At 37.6% G+C, this 15,841-nt stretch overlaps 1 protein-coding gene across 2 annotated transcripts in view; it reads right to left on the minus strand.

The window, feature by feature from the left end:
- Positions 1-879: 879 nt before the first annotated feature.
- ERO1B (endoplasmic reticulum oxidoreductase 1 beta) overlaps positions 880-15,841 on the minus strand; it is a 31,520-nt gene continuing 16,558 nt past the window's right edge. For both annotated transcript variants that reach the window (XM_064445746.1, XM_064445747.1), the window contains 10 exons: positions 13,299-13,419; positions 13,162-13,208; positions 11,975-11,986; positions 11,107-11,133; positions 9,597-9,689; positions 9,208-9,454; positions 8,297-8,366; positions 7,099-7,185; positions 5,515-5,648; positions 880-4,633 (listed from right to left, as the gene is read on the minus strand). In XM_064445746.1, the coding sequence (XP_064301816.1) occupies positions 4,573-4,633; positions 5,515-5,648; positions 7,099-7,185; positions 8,297-8,366; positions 9,208-9,454; positions 9,597-9,689; positions 11,107-11,133; positions 11,975-11,986; positions 13,162-13,208; positions 13,299-13,419 (899 nt within the window). In that variant the 3' untranslated portion in view covers positions 880-4,572. The remainder of the gene's footprint in view (positions 4,634-5,514; positions 5,649-7,098; positions 7,186-8,296; positions 8,367-9,207; positions 9,455-9,596; positions 9,690-11,106; positions 11,134-11,974; positions 11,987-13,161; positions 13,209-13,298; positions 13,420-15,841) is intronic.

Here is a 15,841-nt window from a genome sequence, read left to right on the forward strand (position 1 = left end):
CCTTTGGAGTTCTACAATCATGTTTGTACAAAACTGCCTGAAGACCTAGTGCAAGAAAAGTCCGCAGAAATTACATTTTCTTCACCGCAGATACAGCCACACAGCAAAAATCTAATCATGAGAATTCTGCGCTTAAAACAGGCTTAGTCCCTATGCCACAGTACGCATGCAAAAAAGCTGAATTACAAGTGACTATAACCAATAATAATAATGAATTTAATACCCTCGAGCACAGGAGATTTAAACAGCAATGTGAAAGGCAAGATCTTAAATTTAAATTAAATCACTAGTTATCATCACCTGTGTAACTGGTACTTACCCACGTAAACCGAGGATGAAATACATGTCTCAAGCTTTTAGTAAGGTAATTTGTTAAAAATACATACATGGAACAAAGCAGAAAGCTGCAGAAACCCTCTCGGGGGAATAATTTCACATGAAGAGCCCCGCTGGGTAAACCAACCAGAAAAAAATATTTACAAAAATCGGTTTTATAAGCTATTCTGAAAAAGGGACAGAACGGACCAAACTTCATTTCAAAATAAGCCTTTTTGCCTCATAAAACAAATTGGACTTAAACAGCAGCTAACTTTGGCCATGTTCAGACAGCAACTTACTGTAACGGTGCCACATGAATTCCTGATGTGCTGGCACGCCACAACGCGCTGTAACCAGCGACGGCACACACCTCACGTTCATCTTTTGAACGGAACTGAAGTGAGAATGAAAGCCTGCTCATCACCTTAACCTTAAATCCTGTACACACCAGTCGCTTAAGTTATATAATTTCCACCAAGTGTGGCTGAAAGGTAAGTTAAGTGAAAAGTAAAAAAAAAAGAATTTAAATGAAAACCCAAAAATTACATTCACAAAAAGAAGTTGTAGCAGAAAATACTTTAATTCGCATTTTATAGATTCAAACATAGCAAAGGTTCAGAAGTGTTTAGATCTCAGTAAGCAGTTCCAACACTGGTTTTGGTTTTAATAAATATTACATTTTAATAGGCTAGCCATATGGAGGAGTTGTGAAGCGGTGAACGGCTGATTGCTACTTTATAAACATAAGCATCTCGATTATTTACAAGATATTACAGGTCATTTCCCAGACAAGCACAAAGCTAGGTCAGATGAAGGCCACCCAACCATCAACACACAACTCAGGAAAGCGTGGCACAGCGTATTGCGCACAGACAATGACACACAGCCCAGCCCCTCAGCTGAAGTAGGAGAACGATGCTGCTGTTCCAGCTTACGCGAGCCTCTATTTTACTGTTTTACATCTATATTCTCACCTTCCTCGTTCAGGCACCGAAGAGGAAGCTGCTCAGCAACAGCACCCTACATTTTACCTACGTGGGTTGCACCACGCCTTTTTTACCAACTTAAGTCTTCATGACTTGGGAAAAATGAAACATTTTTGTCTCTGTCTTCTCACGACCTCTGGGATTACAATCATTGTGTCAACGGTACAAGGAAATGTACTTTTACTCTGAAATGAACGGCAGACAATGTTGACGAGCTGATCTCCGACACAGAGCTGGAACTTAAAATAGTTCACAGGTCATGGACAGTGTCACTAACCTTATTCTTTAGTATAAAAAGGGATCTGTAGATTTCTAAAATTTAATTTAACGTATAAAGAACTAAGTCATCTGACTCACACGGCAAAACTTCACAGGCAGCATAGTCACAGAATGCACATCAAATACAGTAGAAAAGATGGTGACAGGAAAATTGTTTCAACTGGATTTTGACAGGAAAAATCTGATGTCCTATTTCTACAATGACGGTGGAGTGAAACGCCTTCCATATTTGATCACCAAGCGAGATGTACCTTCAAATGCCCCACAACTTCCCCGTACACAGAATTTGCTGTTCAGTTGCATTCCTGTGTTTTCATGACACGAAGGAAAAGAAGAAAAGCTTCCCGTCTCTTTATGTCCTTACCCAACGGCATTAACCTTGCCTGCCTTGTGCCAGTGAGGGTTGCAAGGAGCAGGTGTCCCGGGTCTGCATGCCTGAACCTCTCACCTGTCCCATGAGCAAGTGCGTGACGCCAGTACGTGATGCTGCTTCAGCATCTGTAGATTTTAGCCAGGCACAGGTGGAAAAAAAGAAAAATAGCAAGTCGCACCCCCAGAAGAAGGTTGGAAGCAGTTCGCTTTCCCCATAAAGCAAGGGGAAAAAGGGAAGAAACAATTCTGAGCTGCAGATCCTTCCTGGGGCAGCACAGAAAATGCAACTTATTCTCAACTAGAAAATCCTGCCTAAAGCTTTAGGCACTATTATGTGTAATAATACAGATAAATCCCAGCTATACAACATTCTTCACGCAAGTGAGCCTACAGGTTCTAGCCCTTGCAGGTCAACCCAAAAGGCAAGGAATTAGTGACCAACTGGAAAACACACACTTTCAATATATACAGTAACTCAGGAGAGTTAGGTACTCGGGGTGTAACTCATACCAAGCACACCTGTTTCACATCTGAGCTAGTTACCTAGACTCCCCCTTCAATTTAAGGGAGAAAAATGAAGTCTAGGGTGCAAATCACTGCATCCTAGAGTATAGTGTACCATACGGAGCTCGGAATAGGCCAGATGAATCCACATGGAAATCACCGGCCCTTCTCCATCAATTAGAAAAAGGAAGCCTGCGGCGACTTGCTCAGATGTGGGTGCCCACAGGCAAGAGAGGCTGCTGGGTAAGAACATAACATCCCCAGACTGGCATCAGCTTTCTCTAACACCACATTAAATTCTCTACTGGCTTAAACAGGAACTTCCGACTGGAAACCAGTTCGTTGCCAATTTGTGCAACTATCACCAAAACTTTGTGGGGGTGGTTTCAGGTTTTTTCTTTTTTTTTTTTTTTCCCCCCCTTTCATTTAGCTTATCCCAGTTTGACTCAAGAGGGTTTACTTTCTTGAGAAACAGTATTTTTCATAATAGCGAGTGTCAGCAGGATAGTCTCTCTCATTTCCAGTCAGGCAGGAGTTTGATGCTAGCCTGGAAACAAAGGACATAGAGCGTATTCCAGCTTTCAGTAAATCTCAGCTGTCAAGGCCCACGCTGTGGGAGCCAATACAGTTACAGTCAATTTATATAAACAGGTCACTAAATATCTGGTAGGGTGAAAAATGTTTAAGAGCACTTTATTTTGCAAAGATGTATTTTTAAAAACAAGAGATGTATCTACACTGTACCAGCACTTCCTACATTCATAGCTCCTGACTTCACTTTGAAACATGCTGGTTTAAAAGAAATTATTACTTCATTTTAAATTTAAACCAATATTTGGTTGCTACTAATCAGTAGTGCTGTTTCTGAATTCTGTTTTGGACAATGGTAAGTTATCATTGACATTTGTGGACGACAATATATGAGTAATTTCTGATTTTATGAAAGTTGTATTTAACATACCCGTTTTTTTTATGCTGAATATCCTTTTAAATAAGATACAGTTAGGGATTGCATAGATACAGTATGCGGTATTAGATGTCGGTGTGATTATGATTTTTAAAAAGCATCTTTTTTAAAAAGTGACTACAAAAACAAGTTCGTTCTTTCTGCACTAACCTTTTAACATAGCACTAAACCATAACCCATATAAAGCAAATCTATTTCCACGGCTCAAAGATCGAAGTGTGCTATTTTAATGTTTTAGATATTAAAAAGATGATTTCTGGAAACTGAACTTGTGATTACAATCCAGAAAATAAAGTGGGGTACATGCAAAGTTGATTGAGGCTTTTCAGCTAGCAGCGCTCCACTAACCGTCTCCCCCAGCCCCAAGCAAATGCAGGTAGCCAAGGGGCTGCAGAAAAGTCACTTCCAACTGTGCTGCCTCAGAGACAAAGCAGTTATTTTACAGAAAAAAGGAAATTCTGAAAAGCAGCACAAAAGGGAAAAAATGCTGATATCAGCATGATGCAAAGGAGCTCGGTACAAAATAAAATTTTCTGCTCAGTAAATTTCCTATTTTTAAGTAAGTTTCATTATTACAGTAAGAAAGAAGTCAGACCTCAACAAAAGCCTTATTTCCTTTTCTGTTTGGGTTTTTTTTGGTTGCTTGTTTGGTTTTGGTTGGTTGGGGTTTTTTGTGGGTTTTGTTTGTTTTTTGTTTTGTTTTTTTTTTTTTTTTTTTTTCCTTTTAGCCAGCCAGAATCAGCATACCCAGTCCTCAGAATACACAGAAGCTCAGTACTGGGGAGAGGTGAACCACCTCTCTCCGGACAGGCCAAGTCAGGACAGAGGTACCTATGTTTTCATATAAAACAACTGTCTCAAAGACAAGGAAATAAAGAAAATTTATGAAGTTTCCGCACAACAGAACTGTGAGCAGAGAACTTAAAAAATAAACAGATCAGCATAATTTACACATTTAAAAACTATATATTTCATTCATAAATATCTTTTTCTAATCAATAACCGTTCCTAGTTTAAACATAAATATTCAAGTTGGTATTTGATTTTACTTTTTATCAGTTCATGTGAGTCCTGTAAGGATCAGTTCCTTCTGCTCAACACAGTCACGTAAATGGTCTTCACTAATGGGTTGTGCAAAGGCCTTCATTACCTGGTTTGTTGTAATAAAACTTTAAAATTCTGCAACTCTCTTATACTTGTGGAAAGCCTGTAAAACAAAACCCCCTATGTGTTAGTAAGTCAGCAGTGAGAGAGAAGTGCAAATCATCATCTTCCATGGGGGCTTTTTCTTTGTTTTTTTTTCCAAACACAATTCTATTCCAAAGAATAACACACTTAAGATACTGCTTTCCCTCAAAAGATCTACTATCTGATTCTCCATTATATTTATACAACAGGGATTAAAGTTTATATACATGTGTAATTTTCTTGACTTCATCGAACATGTAAAAATCTCTAACCAGAGATAATGATGTTTATTACATTCTTTTAAATGTCAACATATTGTTATAATCAAGACCTGAAGAACTAGCGCGATGTACAAAGTTCTACACATCTTTTAAACCTGCTAAAATGTTTTATTTCAAGATTTCCAAAAAACTAATCAAAACTAAAGTTTTTTAAAATAATCACATCATACATGAAAATCCAAAAGCCTCAGGACTATATGACAGCTGGTGTTAAAAAAATCTCCAAGTATTTTTCTCTTTTTTCACTGTTTTTCATATACACACATTTAAAACAAATACAAAATGTAGAACAGCTGTAGTACGTGTTCTAAAAGAAGGAGACATACTCAAAGTCTAATGCTTATGACTGTTTAAGGGACTGAAATCCAGCTTTCACAAGGTGGAATTTATGAGATTTGAGATAAGAGACGAAATAGATCCAAACACAGAATGATGACCAAAGCTAATAATCAACACTCCACATACTCAGTTTGGGGGCATTAAGTTTATCAATATCACTAACAGTCATTCAGCCTTTAAAAAGCTACAGCTACGTGTACAGTACCATCTTCCCACAGACCTTGAGTGTTGACACTGAAGCTTTATGTTTTTTTCTACTATACAAATGATAAAAACTTACCTTCCAAAGGCATTTACAAGAGCAACTATTTCTTGACGCGTGAGTTGAAAACCTTTTGACGGGCTATTCTCAGGAAGGCTCTGTATTTCTTTCTCAGAAAACAAGATCTTCAGAGCAGTTCCTAAGCCTTGAGTCTACAAAAAGAGTCCAATGTTTTAACATCAATAAGATCACTCCTTCGAATGCTCAGAAAACCATAAAAAAAGTTACAAATTTACAAATCCAGACAGACTGTAGTACCAGTTCTGATATACTGACACTCCCTCAACCCAAGTAACTGCACACAAACCAGGACACTAACGCAAATGCATGCCATCAGCTGTGTACCAGGTTCAGTCACTTAGATAAGAGCATTTGTTTCCTCAGGTATACTTGCTCTTCGTCCTCATGTGTTTAATATCTTCCTTTCCCATCTCTTTTCTCCTCAGCCGATGCATATGAAAATACGCCTGTTACAACACTTCCAGCTGCCTCCTGCCCCTTACCTTACAGACGCCCTGCTGCTGCAGGAGCTGTTGGATCAGACCTCCCCTTTTCCTCTCCCCTCCCCCTTCAAAGTCAAGCTAGATTTTATTACGAGGTTATCACAGCACTTCTGCTTTTTCCACCTCCAGTCTCATTGGCAATTGTTGCACTTTCAATTTCAACCCCTATCTGCTATACAAGATAGAACAGCAGAAGCTATTCTTATTTCCCCTTTTAATCAGGCAACAGAACCAACCACTGGATTTTGACAAAAAGTGGTTGAGTCTGGGTGCAAGAGCATTTTATAGGTCATGAAATCTGGCCCTATTTCATTTTGTGAGAGGGAAAAATAATAGATCAGAAGCATTAACTAGGGCAGGGTAGGCGGAACTGTGGAGATTCAGCAGAGACCACCAAATTTTTGATGTTATAGATTTCTTTGAAAACTCAACTCTGATAAGCTTAATGCTATATAGCAGTATAGTACAGTAGGCACCCCAAAGTAACAACTATTCTCAGTCTGTTAGACTCGAGGTTTAAAATCTTCATCTCAGTAAAATAAAAATAAGTATCCAGAAGCTGAAATTGTTTTTTAACTTTCAGATTTACCGTGAACCTATGCATTCGTTTGCTGCCTTCTGCATAAATGGTGAAAATCTGAATTACTTCCTTTTCTTATGCCTCAATTTGTGGAGTTAAATCTCACGCTGGATTTTCTAACAATTAAGCAAGTGCTGTAATTCCAGGAAGGCTTCCCACAGGTGATTCTGCAAGGCTCATCTGATCACTGAATACAGATAAGATATTGACTGCCAGTAAGAATTTACTGTGAAGCATCTGCTTTAAATAAATTTTTTTTTTCAGAGAATACAAACTATACCTTTTAGTAAACTAAACAGCTATTGACTAAATAAATATTTTTAACAATTTTTTAAAAAAATATTGTTTAACAGTAAACTAAACATATGCCCATTTTTAATATATAGATAAGGATATCAAAGACCAACCATGTCCAGAAAGTCTGAATGCTAAGGTAAGAGGCATCCTGCCAAACTGAAATAGATGCTTATCTTCTAACCTCCCCCCTCCCCCCGCACACACACATAAAATAAACTGTACCTGCAGTTTGCCCCACAGCCTGCATTTGTCACACCCAACACAATCCATTATGCGGGATATGTTCTTGAAATGCAATCTGAATTCTTCCTATCAGTTAAAAGCAAAATAAAAAAGGTTAACTTAAAGTACCTACTACCTTTACAAAACCAGAAGGTTAATGAATCTAATACCACTAGAATATCAATTCTCTATTACTAAAACTGAACAAAACCACTACCTTATGTGGTCAGGCCATAACAAAAGTCCACATAAACCCAGAATCTTGTTTCCAAGCTACTGCTAGCAGTTAATTCCTCAAGAAAAAAAACCAAAATACAGGACAGGCAGGGTAACCCTTGGATCCTGTTCAATGAGTTTCTACCAATGTTCTCCAAATTTTCTGAGCTATAATACTGTATCTGTGTCCCTGCCCAATTTTTCTTCCATTATTCAAATCCCTTTTGAACCAACCCACCTTTTGATAAACAGGCAAGCAAGTTAACAGTTCACATAAGACATTTCCTGTCCAGAGCTATGGGTAGATGTCGCTTTGCAGCTTCAGTCAGAGTGGAAGGAAGCACAGCACAGAACTAATTAAGATGATTTCAATTAAATATGTTAAGGTCAGAAAAACACTAGCTGAGCTGATAAATTACTGGCACCTTTCTAACAGCATTCTTTCTCATGCTGATGAAATTCCATACTACTACTGAAATAAGTACTAAAAGTGTTAATAAGTATTAAAACAGGCTTTTATTACTGAGCCACACTCCAACTGAACACCAGCATGTTAACACTGGAAGTTGGTAGGTAGTAACAGCATTCAGATTAGGTTCCCATGTCTAGGAACTACAGTTTTCTGATGTTAATATTGTATTATATTATACTATCTTATACTATATAAGGCACCTGTTTTTTAAGCAAACATCACAGGGTTTTTTTTTCCCAGACACTACCGGTAACTGATTTGCCTCACCACAGTCCTGATGGCAGACCAAGGCACTAAACCACAGATTTCAGTTTGCTTGGCTCAGGACAGCACCTTGTATTCATTTACTATTATTTAGATTAAGAACCCTCAGATACAGTTCTGTAAGTTTTTATCCCTGCCTTTTCTACTCTCAGCAGTACACTTCTGGTAGGTAGAGAGGATTTCTAAAATAACACAACTTAATTCCAAAATGGATATTTTGGATGTCACGCAGAAAATGAGCTTTACCTTTAATGACTTGGCTCCTTTTTTATCTCCAGCAAACATGGACTTTTCATCAAAGTGCATATGGAAGGACCTAATAAAGACAAAAGGCAAAAAACCCAAACGCTGGCATAAACTAGTGTTCCATCAAGCTCGGAGAGCAGCTGATACGATCAGTGTACAATACTTTTCACAGTTCCAAGTCTTTGCAGATTATCTCTTTAAAAATTTACTGAATGGTATCAGTTTTACTATTCACCACTGTAACCTGTTGTTTACAGTTTTACTGAGAATTTTCTTCACTCCATTTCCACCGATCAAGATTTCTTTCTAATATACACTGAAATTGTCTTATTGTTTGTTTGCCTTTCAGTTAATAGTTGTCTAACCTCATCTCAAATACCTAGCAAGATTATGATTAGGGATAGCAATGAAGCCACACAGCACGTTACCCATCAGAAAATGAGCGAGGGGGTGAGCAAAGGAACTGGCCTAGACAACCTTATAGAGTAAACAGAAGGAAGAAGGGCTAAAACCCCAGAAGTTAAGTCTATGATAAAAGCTGGATTACTCACTGGATTGTTAAAAGACTACATGCACATGATTTATTTTGGAATGGAAAATTGTACATCTTACACTGAAGAATCACGAAAAGCAACAAATAGGGAGTAGCCCAGGGTGTTGGGGGTAGGGGGAGCTTGGGGTTTGGGATTTTTGTTTGTAGGTTTTTTCATTTTTAGAGATTGCTATATTCATACCTCAAAAATATTCATCTCTTCCCATCAAATGTACAAATTCCTCTTGTTGCCTCCCGTTACTTAATTTTATATCCTCATTCCACTCTCCTTGTCCTACCCTATCAAGAAGTCATTCATTCTCACTTCCAAATATAACTGAGGATTTCAAACTATTGATTAAAAAATCCTATGCCTTACTTTGTATCCCTGAAGATATCTAGTAAGAGCGCTTTAGATTCAGCATCCTCATGGCCATTTCCAGTGTAAAGGTCAACAACTGAACGCTCGAAGTATGGTGCAACCTTTGACAAAGCACGCAGCTCTATCAAATATAAGAAATACAAGTTTTTGAGCCTCCTTGGTCCTTCTCCTTTTGTTTCAATAGGGTCAAAGCGGTGAGTGAACTCTTTCACATTCGGTCCCCAGCGAGGCTTTCCCCAGGTTTCTACACAGAGGAAAAAAAACATGGACAGGGGGAGTAAAACATACATATTTAGAAAAAGAAAGTAATAAGTAAACATTAAAAATTTTCAGAAAAACAAAAATATGTTACAGATATTCGGTAATTTTACCTAGACTTAAATTACCTTCAAGAAGATAATTTGCACACAGATGCAAGTTGATGCTAGCATGAAGTCCAGAAATGAGTTTATAAAACACTCTCTTCTCAAGGCAAAGACCTGTCCAGGAAAAAAGACAAACAGACCCCAAACTAGATACTGGAAATAATCTATTCAAATTAATATACCTTGATATTTCAGTGATGCAAGTCTGCAACTTTTAATTTTCAAGAGTTACAATTACAGTACTTCAGCGTTGTTAATAAGCCCTTATATCCATCATAGGAAAAGGTTACCTCTTTTTCTTATATTTTTTATATAAAGAAATATTAAGAATGAAGTTTGACATTTCTTACTTGGTATTTTAGTGTTCTAATAAATACAGTCAAGTAAGTATCTGGTCAATTAGTACAGATAAATTGCCAAACAAAAATAAGATGCTAACATTGTTTGAGCAGTAAATTTGAAAGAGTCTTGAATTTTGACAGTCTGGAAAGCATACTGTGACCCAGCCTAATTAGAATTAAAGCTACCACTGAATTAGAGTAGTGACATTACAGGAAAACATCAAAAACCCCAGATAACCTTATGGCATTGGAAAACACCAGAAATACTTCTTCCCAGCTCTACTGTAAATTCACTGAAGATGTAAATGCACAGAGCAAAACCTTGAAAAATATGACTTTGATGGTCACAGAGTCCTACAGCATAAACAGAAACACAATGGCATTGGGTGGCCAAAATATAATTTAAATGCAGAAATCGTTTATAACACAGCTTAGACCCAGAGACAGAGACTACATTTAGGAGTTTGTTCCTTTCTCAAAGATATATGTTTGGGTGACTTTCCTGCCATTCCAATCTCCAGAAAGGCAAGCAGGACAAGCTGATGGGTGAAGCCTACCTGTGAGGCTGAGATACAGCCTGATTGACAGACATCACATTCTAAATTTGTATGCCTTCTTACATTAGCACCAGCTAGAAATGTCCAACTAGACAAGTAAAGGCCACGAAAGGCAGAATGAACTAAGTTTAAAATTAAGTACCTTTAACTCAGTTACTTTTCTGCACACCTCCAAAATGCAGTTTTGATTGCTACCACTGTAATAAATTCCATTTAAACACAAATTAAAAGCAAATTGCTTTGCCTTCTGAACACACGTTATATTTAAATAATGGGAACAGAATCATAAAAAACTTTATTTGAAAACAGCTTTAAAAAACATTAAAAACGCTCAGCAATGTTACTGCAATGTCCCTGCTTAAAAGCCTAGGATGAGCAGAAAATTCAAAGTAACTGGTATGAAGTGAACTCCTCCTTTATAAAAAGATGAAGGCTTTAAGGTTTATACCATCTAAGTGGATGAAAAGATTTCCAAAGAGCCTCAAGAAAAAAAATATTTTTGAATGATACTCAGAAGTTCTGCACAATTTAAAAAGCCTACACTATGAAGAAATATGTGGGGAGATGAAATTCACTAGAAGAAATATTGTAGTATTTTTTTAACACCACATTACCCCATCCAAGAGCCTTTACCTTCCAGCCATGTGTAGAAAGATTCTCCTGTAAATACAAAGTATAGAGTTAAATGAAGAGTATTCCTTTCCAATGTTACAGTATCTTCATATTACTATGCATAACAACATTAACTGCCACCTGGACATAAAGCTAAATAATTTAGTTACTTTAAAGTGAGACTAGGCACTGAAGTGGATGAACTTTGAGGTTAGTTTAAATCTGTTGGGGTCAGAATAGAAGAAATACAAGAATGAGCATGACTAAGCTACTTGTCAAGGCATTCAGAAGTGTATGGAAGCGCAAGCCTGATTATATGCACTAGTGGTGCAAGACGTGATGGAAGAGTGTAATTATACCCGAGAGCCTTTCCCTTGACTAAGTGTCTGAAAGTTTCCTGTAGGGTTATATCTTTTGCCTGAGAGCTTTCAGTTGACTGAAAAGTCTTAAAGCCTGTCTCACTGTAGACAGACAAAATGCTTTTTCTCCCCATCTTCTCAAAAATCAAGAACATTTAAGAAACTACACAAAACTCCTGTCCCTCTTCTTTTAAGGGATCTGACATCAGTATCAATGGGGCTCTGAAGGACACCCAAGAATCCTTTAATTTATGTATCTCCAGTTATCTTGCTAATAACATTACCACAACACATATTCTGTTAAAGGAATAAGAACCAACAACAGAACTGTATTTTGCTGTTATCCACCCCTTCCCCCTACTCCAAATGAAAGAATTATCCCAATAAAAACATTTTCTGTCCAATCACCTATACAAAAACATAACTTTCCTGCCCTCTAATGCAACAGCAATAAAGTGAATAAATCAGATGTCCAAAACTCTTTAATGCTTATTTCATTGCTGCAAGTCAAGCAAAATAAGATGACTTACCATCATCTCCTCCTGGGGGGAAGGGGGGTGGGGGGGAGGGAAGAAATCCATAAGCATTAAAAATATAATTCCATAGCAAAGTAGTAATGAAACACATGCTTTACTACAAACACTGAAAAAGTGCAAGACCTTATTTAGTCTACAGAAAAATAAGCTACTTTTCCACCCTCTCCCTCCTCCTCGAGACCACCTGAGGCTGACGACATTATAATATCAGAAGTCACTAAGAATTTGAAATCTTAGTAGCAGCTGTTTTACAAATTCTTGAAAGCTGTTTTAGCTTCAGAAAGATGGTTAGGAAGGTGTCATCTTCAGTTCACGTTATTCAACGATCTCACCAGTGTTCCCTTCTGAAATTCTGATCCCCAGGTTAAACTCCTCTTACAATTATTTTTATTTACGTATATCAGCAATATATTATGTCAATATTTATAACTACTAAAAGCTATCTTCATTTTCTAATGTGTGGTGATGTTTCCTAACTCAATCTATTGACTGATAGTTAATTTTTAAGGGAAATGAGACACACGGACAGGGGAAAGCTGATTCCTTTGGAACACCAGGTTAGAGTTTTAAATTTAAATTTGAAAACCTAAAACCCAAGTCATTGGCATGCCTTTTTTTTTTTGAACATTCTTGCAGATAAATGAGCCTTGCTAAGTATCCACTCTTTCTTCAAAGAATGCAATAATATGTACATTTGTAATACATTAAACATTATGGATGAAAATGTACAGCTATATTACACTAGGATGACTATGAGCTGAAGTGATTAAATGCTCTAGGGGAAGAAAAAAAAACAATGACCCAAAAAAAACAAAAAAAACCCCCCACCAAACCATAAGGGAATAGTGCAAGAGTGCTGAAGTTTTTGTTGAACTTCAATTCCTCCCCAAACAAACTGGGAAATTATTGTGACACTTAAAGAGTTTTGAGACTCATTTTAGTTTTCACATGAGCTTCCCTGACATCAATAAGCCTATTCATATGCATAAGATTAAGCATGTATGTAATAAAGTATCACAAAACTTAATCTAAATATTGAAAATGGACAGCTACATCTATGGAGGAAATTAAAAAAGCAGAAGTCACACCTACAGACTGAAGCCCACCATTTGTATCACTTGTACTGCAACAGTCACTATGTTAAAAGAACGGCATTAGAAAATAAAATAGGGAAGACCCACCCCTACTAGGCGCCAGTGGATTTAAAGGACGATAGACAGATCGAGGCCTAGAAAATAAGTTAGAAAACACCAAAATCAGTTTTAAGCTAAACCGAAGCGCAACTGTAAGAAATAGGCTTCCTCTCCCTCCCAATTACTTGAAGCAGTTTTCTTCATAGATGCTGTTCCACACTCTCCAAGCAGAAGGCCCTTTGTATCCAGTGTAACGTTCTGGATTCAGCAGCAAATCCACATACTGTGCATCTGGAGATCTCTCATCTAAATAGAAAACCTTTTGTTACATATTCCAACTGATCGGTTAAAAAAGATTTAATTTTTAAAAGTCACCCAGAATTAAATATAAATAAGAGGTCTCCTATAATACTATTCTGTTGTCCAGTTGGATTATAAATGCCTTGTACGTAATACAGTGATATACACACTAAATAGAAAGCTCAAAGGTATATAGTTTATTCCAAAGTCTCTTGTGTGGTCATAATTTCTACAATGTCTGAACACCTTCTACGTGGCTTCTTCAACTCCACCATAAACACTTGTCATGCAGTGTGTTCTCTCACCCTATGCTAAGCTATTAAACAGTGTTTTGTTTTAAATGGGCTTCAAATTCAGGGTTTATTTGTCCAGCAGTATTTGTTGGGGGGGTTGCTTTTTTGAAATAGGTATACTGCTAGAGGGGATTCTTAACAAAGACAAGGTCAAAGAATTGCATCTTGTAGTTGGTACATATTATATATTCATTAGCTAAATCCCTTTTCCCCCCATACCCTTGTATACTGGCAGAAAGTCAGGATCACATTGCGTAATTGAACAAACTTTCAGCATATTGCAGAATGCTTTGTTGGTTATGGCAAGAAACATGTTTTTTAAGCAGCATTTCAATAAGTTATACCCTCATGTCTAAGGTTCACTACAAATTCAGGCAACACATCCAAAGAAAACAGTGAAACAGTACTCTCTCTCCTTGAAAACTGTGTACTAACAGAAACTTCGGTTCCGAGCTACAACCAGTAAAAAGCAGGAAGAATTCCTTCCTCTCTGAAATTCTAGGTCAAGAGCAACTCATGCTTAAAAAAAACCCACATACAATACAAGCCAGCAGTCCAGAGACTTATTCAAAGGAAGAGGCCAAACAGTGCCACTGAGTATTTCCTCAGATGTCAAAAAAAGCCACAGAAACAGAGTGTGAAAACTGCTCTAAAAAGAAGAGATGATTCTGCATGAGCAGCTAAGCATCGCTTCGGCAGTAGTAGCAAAAACAAAGAGACAGACACAAGACGCACAACAACACAGTGAGTGCCAGATGAGACAAAGTCAAATTACAGCTTTATTTATTTCTTTGATGGCATGGCTAACCTAAGCAGCTCCTACACTTCCCGGTCACTTCAGGTCTCCACTTTTTCTTCTCGTTATCCACGCACAACTGAGTCTGTGGGGCAGCGCAACAGAAGGATGGAAAGCTGACCTGGGTTATTAAGTTTTTTTCAGCTAGATCAATTCCCTTATCTAGTTTGCCATTAAGCCCAACAAAAAACTAGTAAAAAGTAAAACTGATTATATGGTTTTGTGCTACAGTTGAGTGAATTAAGAGGAGAGGAAGAGAACAAGAGTTTCTACCTCCTCCCAGTCACTCTCAGTAGTTACTCTCTCTCAACACTCCTTGTTCCAGCTCACAAACTCACCTAATAAGCCAGTTCATCACAAAAATCTGGGAGATGGGAGGGAGATGTCAACTTTCCCACTATTCAAGTAAGCTGAATCAGCTTACCATGCAGAAAGTTGCATGTCAGAGCCAGTGCAAAAAAAAAAAAAAAAAAAAAGAGCGCACTGGGAGAACACAGCTGGGGACAGTACACCCTCCCTCAGCAGGGCATGACGTAAGGAGGGATGGAGGTAGAATCAGGAACTACTTAAGTTAGTATTACTTCTAAAAGAAATGCTCCTAAACTATACCCTACCCAACTGAGTCCTCTTAAAAATCTAAGTAGGCAGCTTGAAGATAGAGACAACAGCAGCTTATTGCATGTAACAGTTCAGGTCTACAGTAGCGCTCACTGACTGTATTACAGAAACAGCTTATGTAGAAAATTTTCACAGATAAGATGCAGCAGAAGTGCTGAAAGAGAACCGTAGCTGGTGAGTCCACTACAGCTGCTACTTTCTCAGGTGACACCAAACATTAGCCTAAAGGTAGATTAAAACGTCTTGCATTACGCTGTAAGTCTTCCTAGCACAGAAAGCTGTCTAAAGTATTTATTAAAAAGGCCTTTAGCAGTCATTCCTGAACTTGGCAATTCTCCTGTTTATCTGAAAAACATTCCTTTGAGCTCTGAACGTTACAAGCAAATAAAGAGACTCACATATGTGGAGAAGAGGGAAGACACAATCTAGTATCCTAATGTTTTAACAATAGGAAAGTCCTTACAAATAAGTTGAATTTAGTGCAGAGATCATTTGGAAACATAGCAAGGCTGGAAGAGGAACAAACTCAGTTTAAGCATAGACAGTAGAATAGCAACAAAAATAATATAGTAGTAAGAAACTGAATCAGCTGCAAGTAATTTGTCTTATATTTGTGCTAGGTTCAACTCTCTTGTGAGAAGCAGCTTTTTAAAAAAATATATGCTAACCCCCTCCCATTTACCTTCATTTTTATCTCCATAAAAGTCTCCTGTTCACTATA

Source organism: Phalacrocorax carbo, chromosome 3, assembly GCF_963921805.1.
Source record: "Phalacrocorax carbo chromosome 3, bPhaCar2.1, whole genome shotgun sequence".
In the NCBI taxonomy this organism is placed as follows: domain Eukaryota; kingdom Metazoa; phylum Chordata; class Aves; order Suliformes; family Phalacrocoracidae; genus Phalacrocorax; species Phalacrocorax carbo.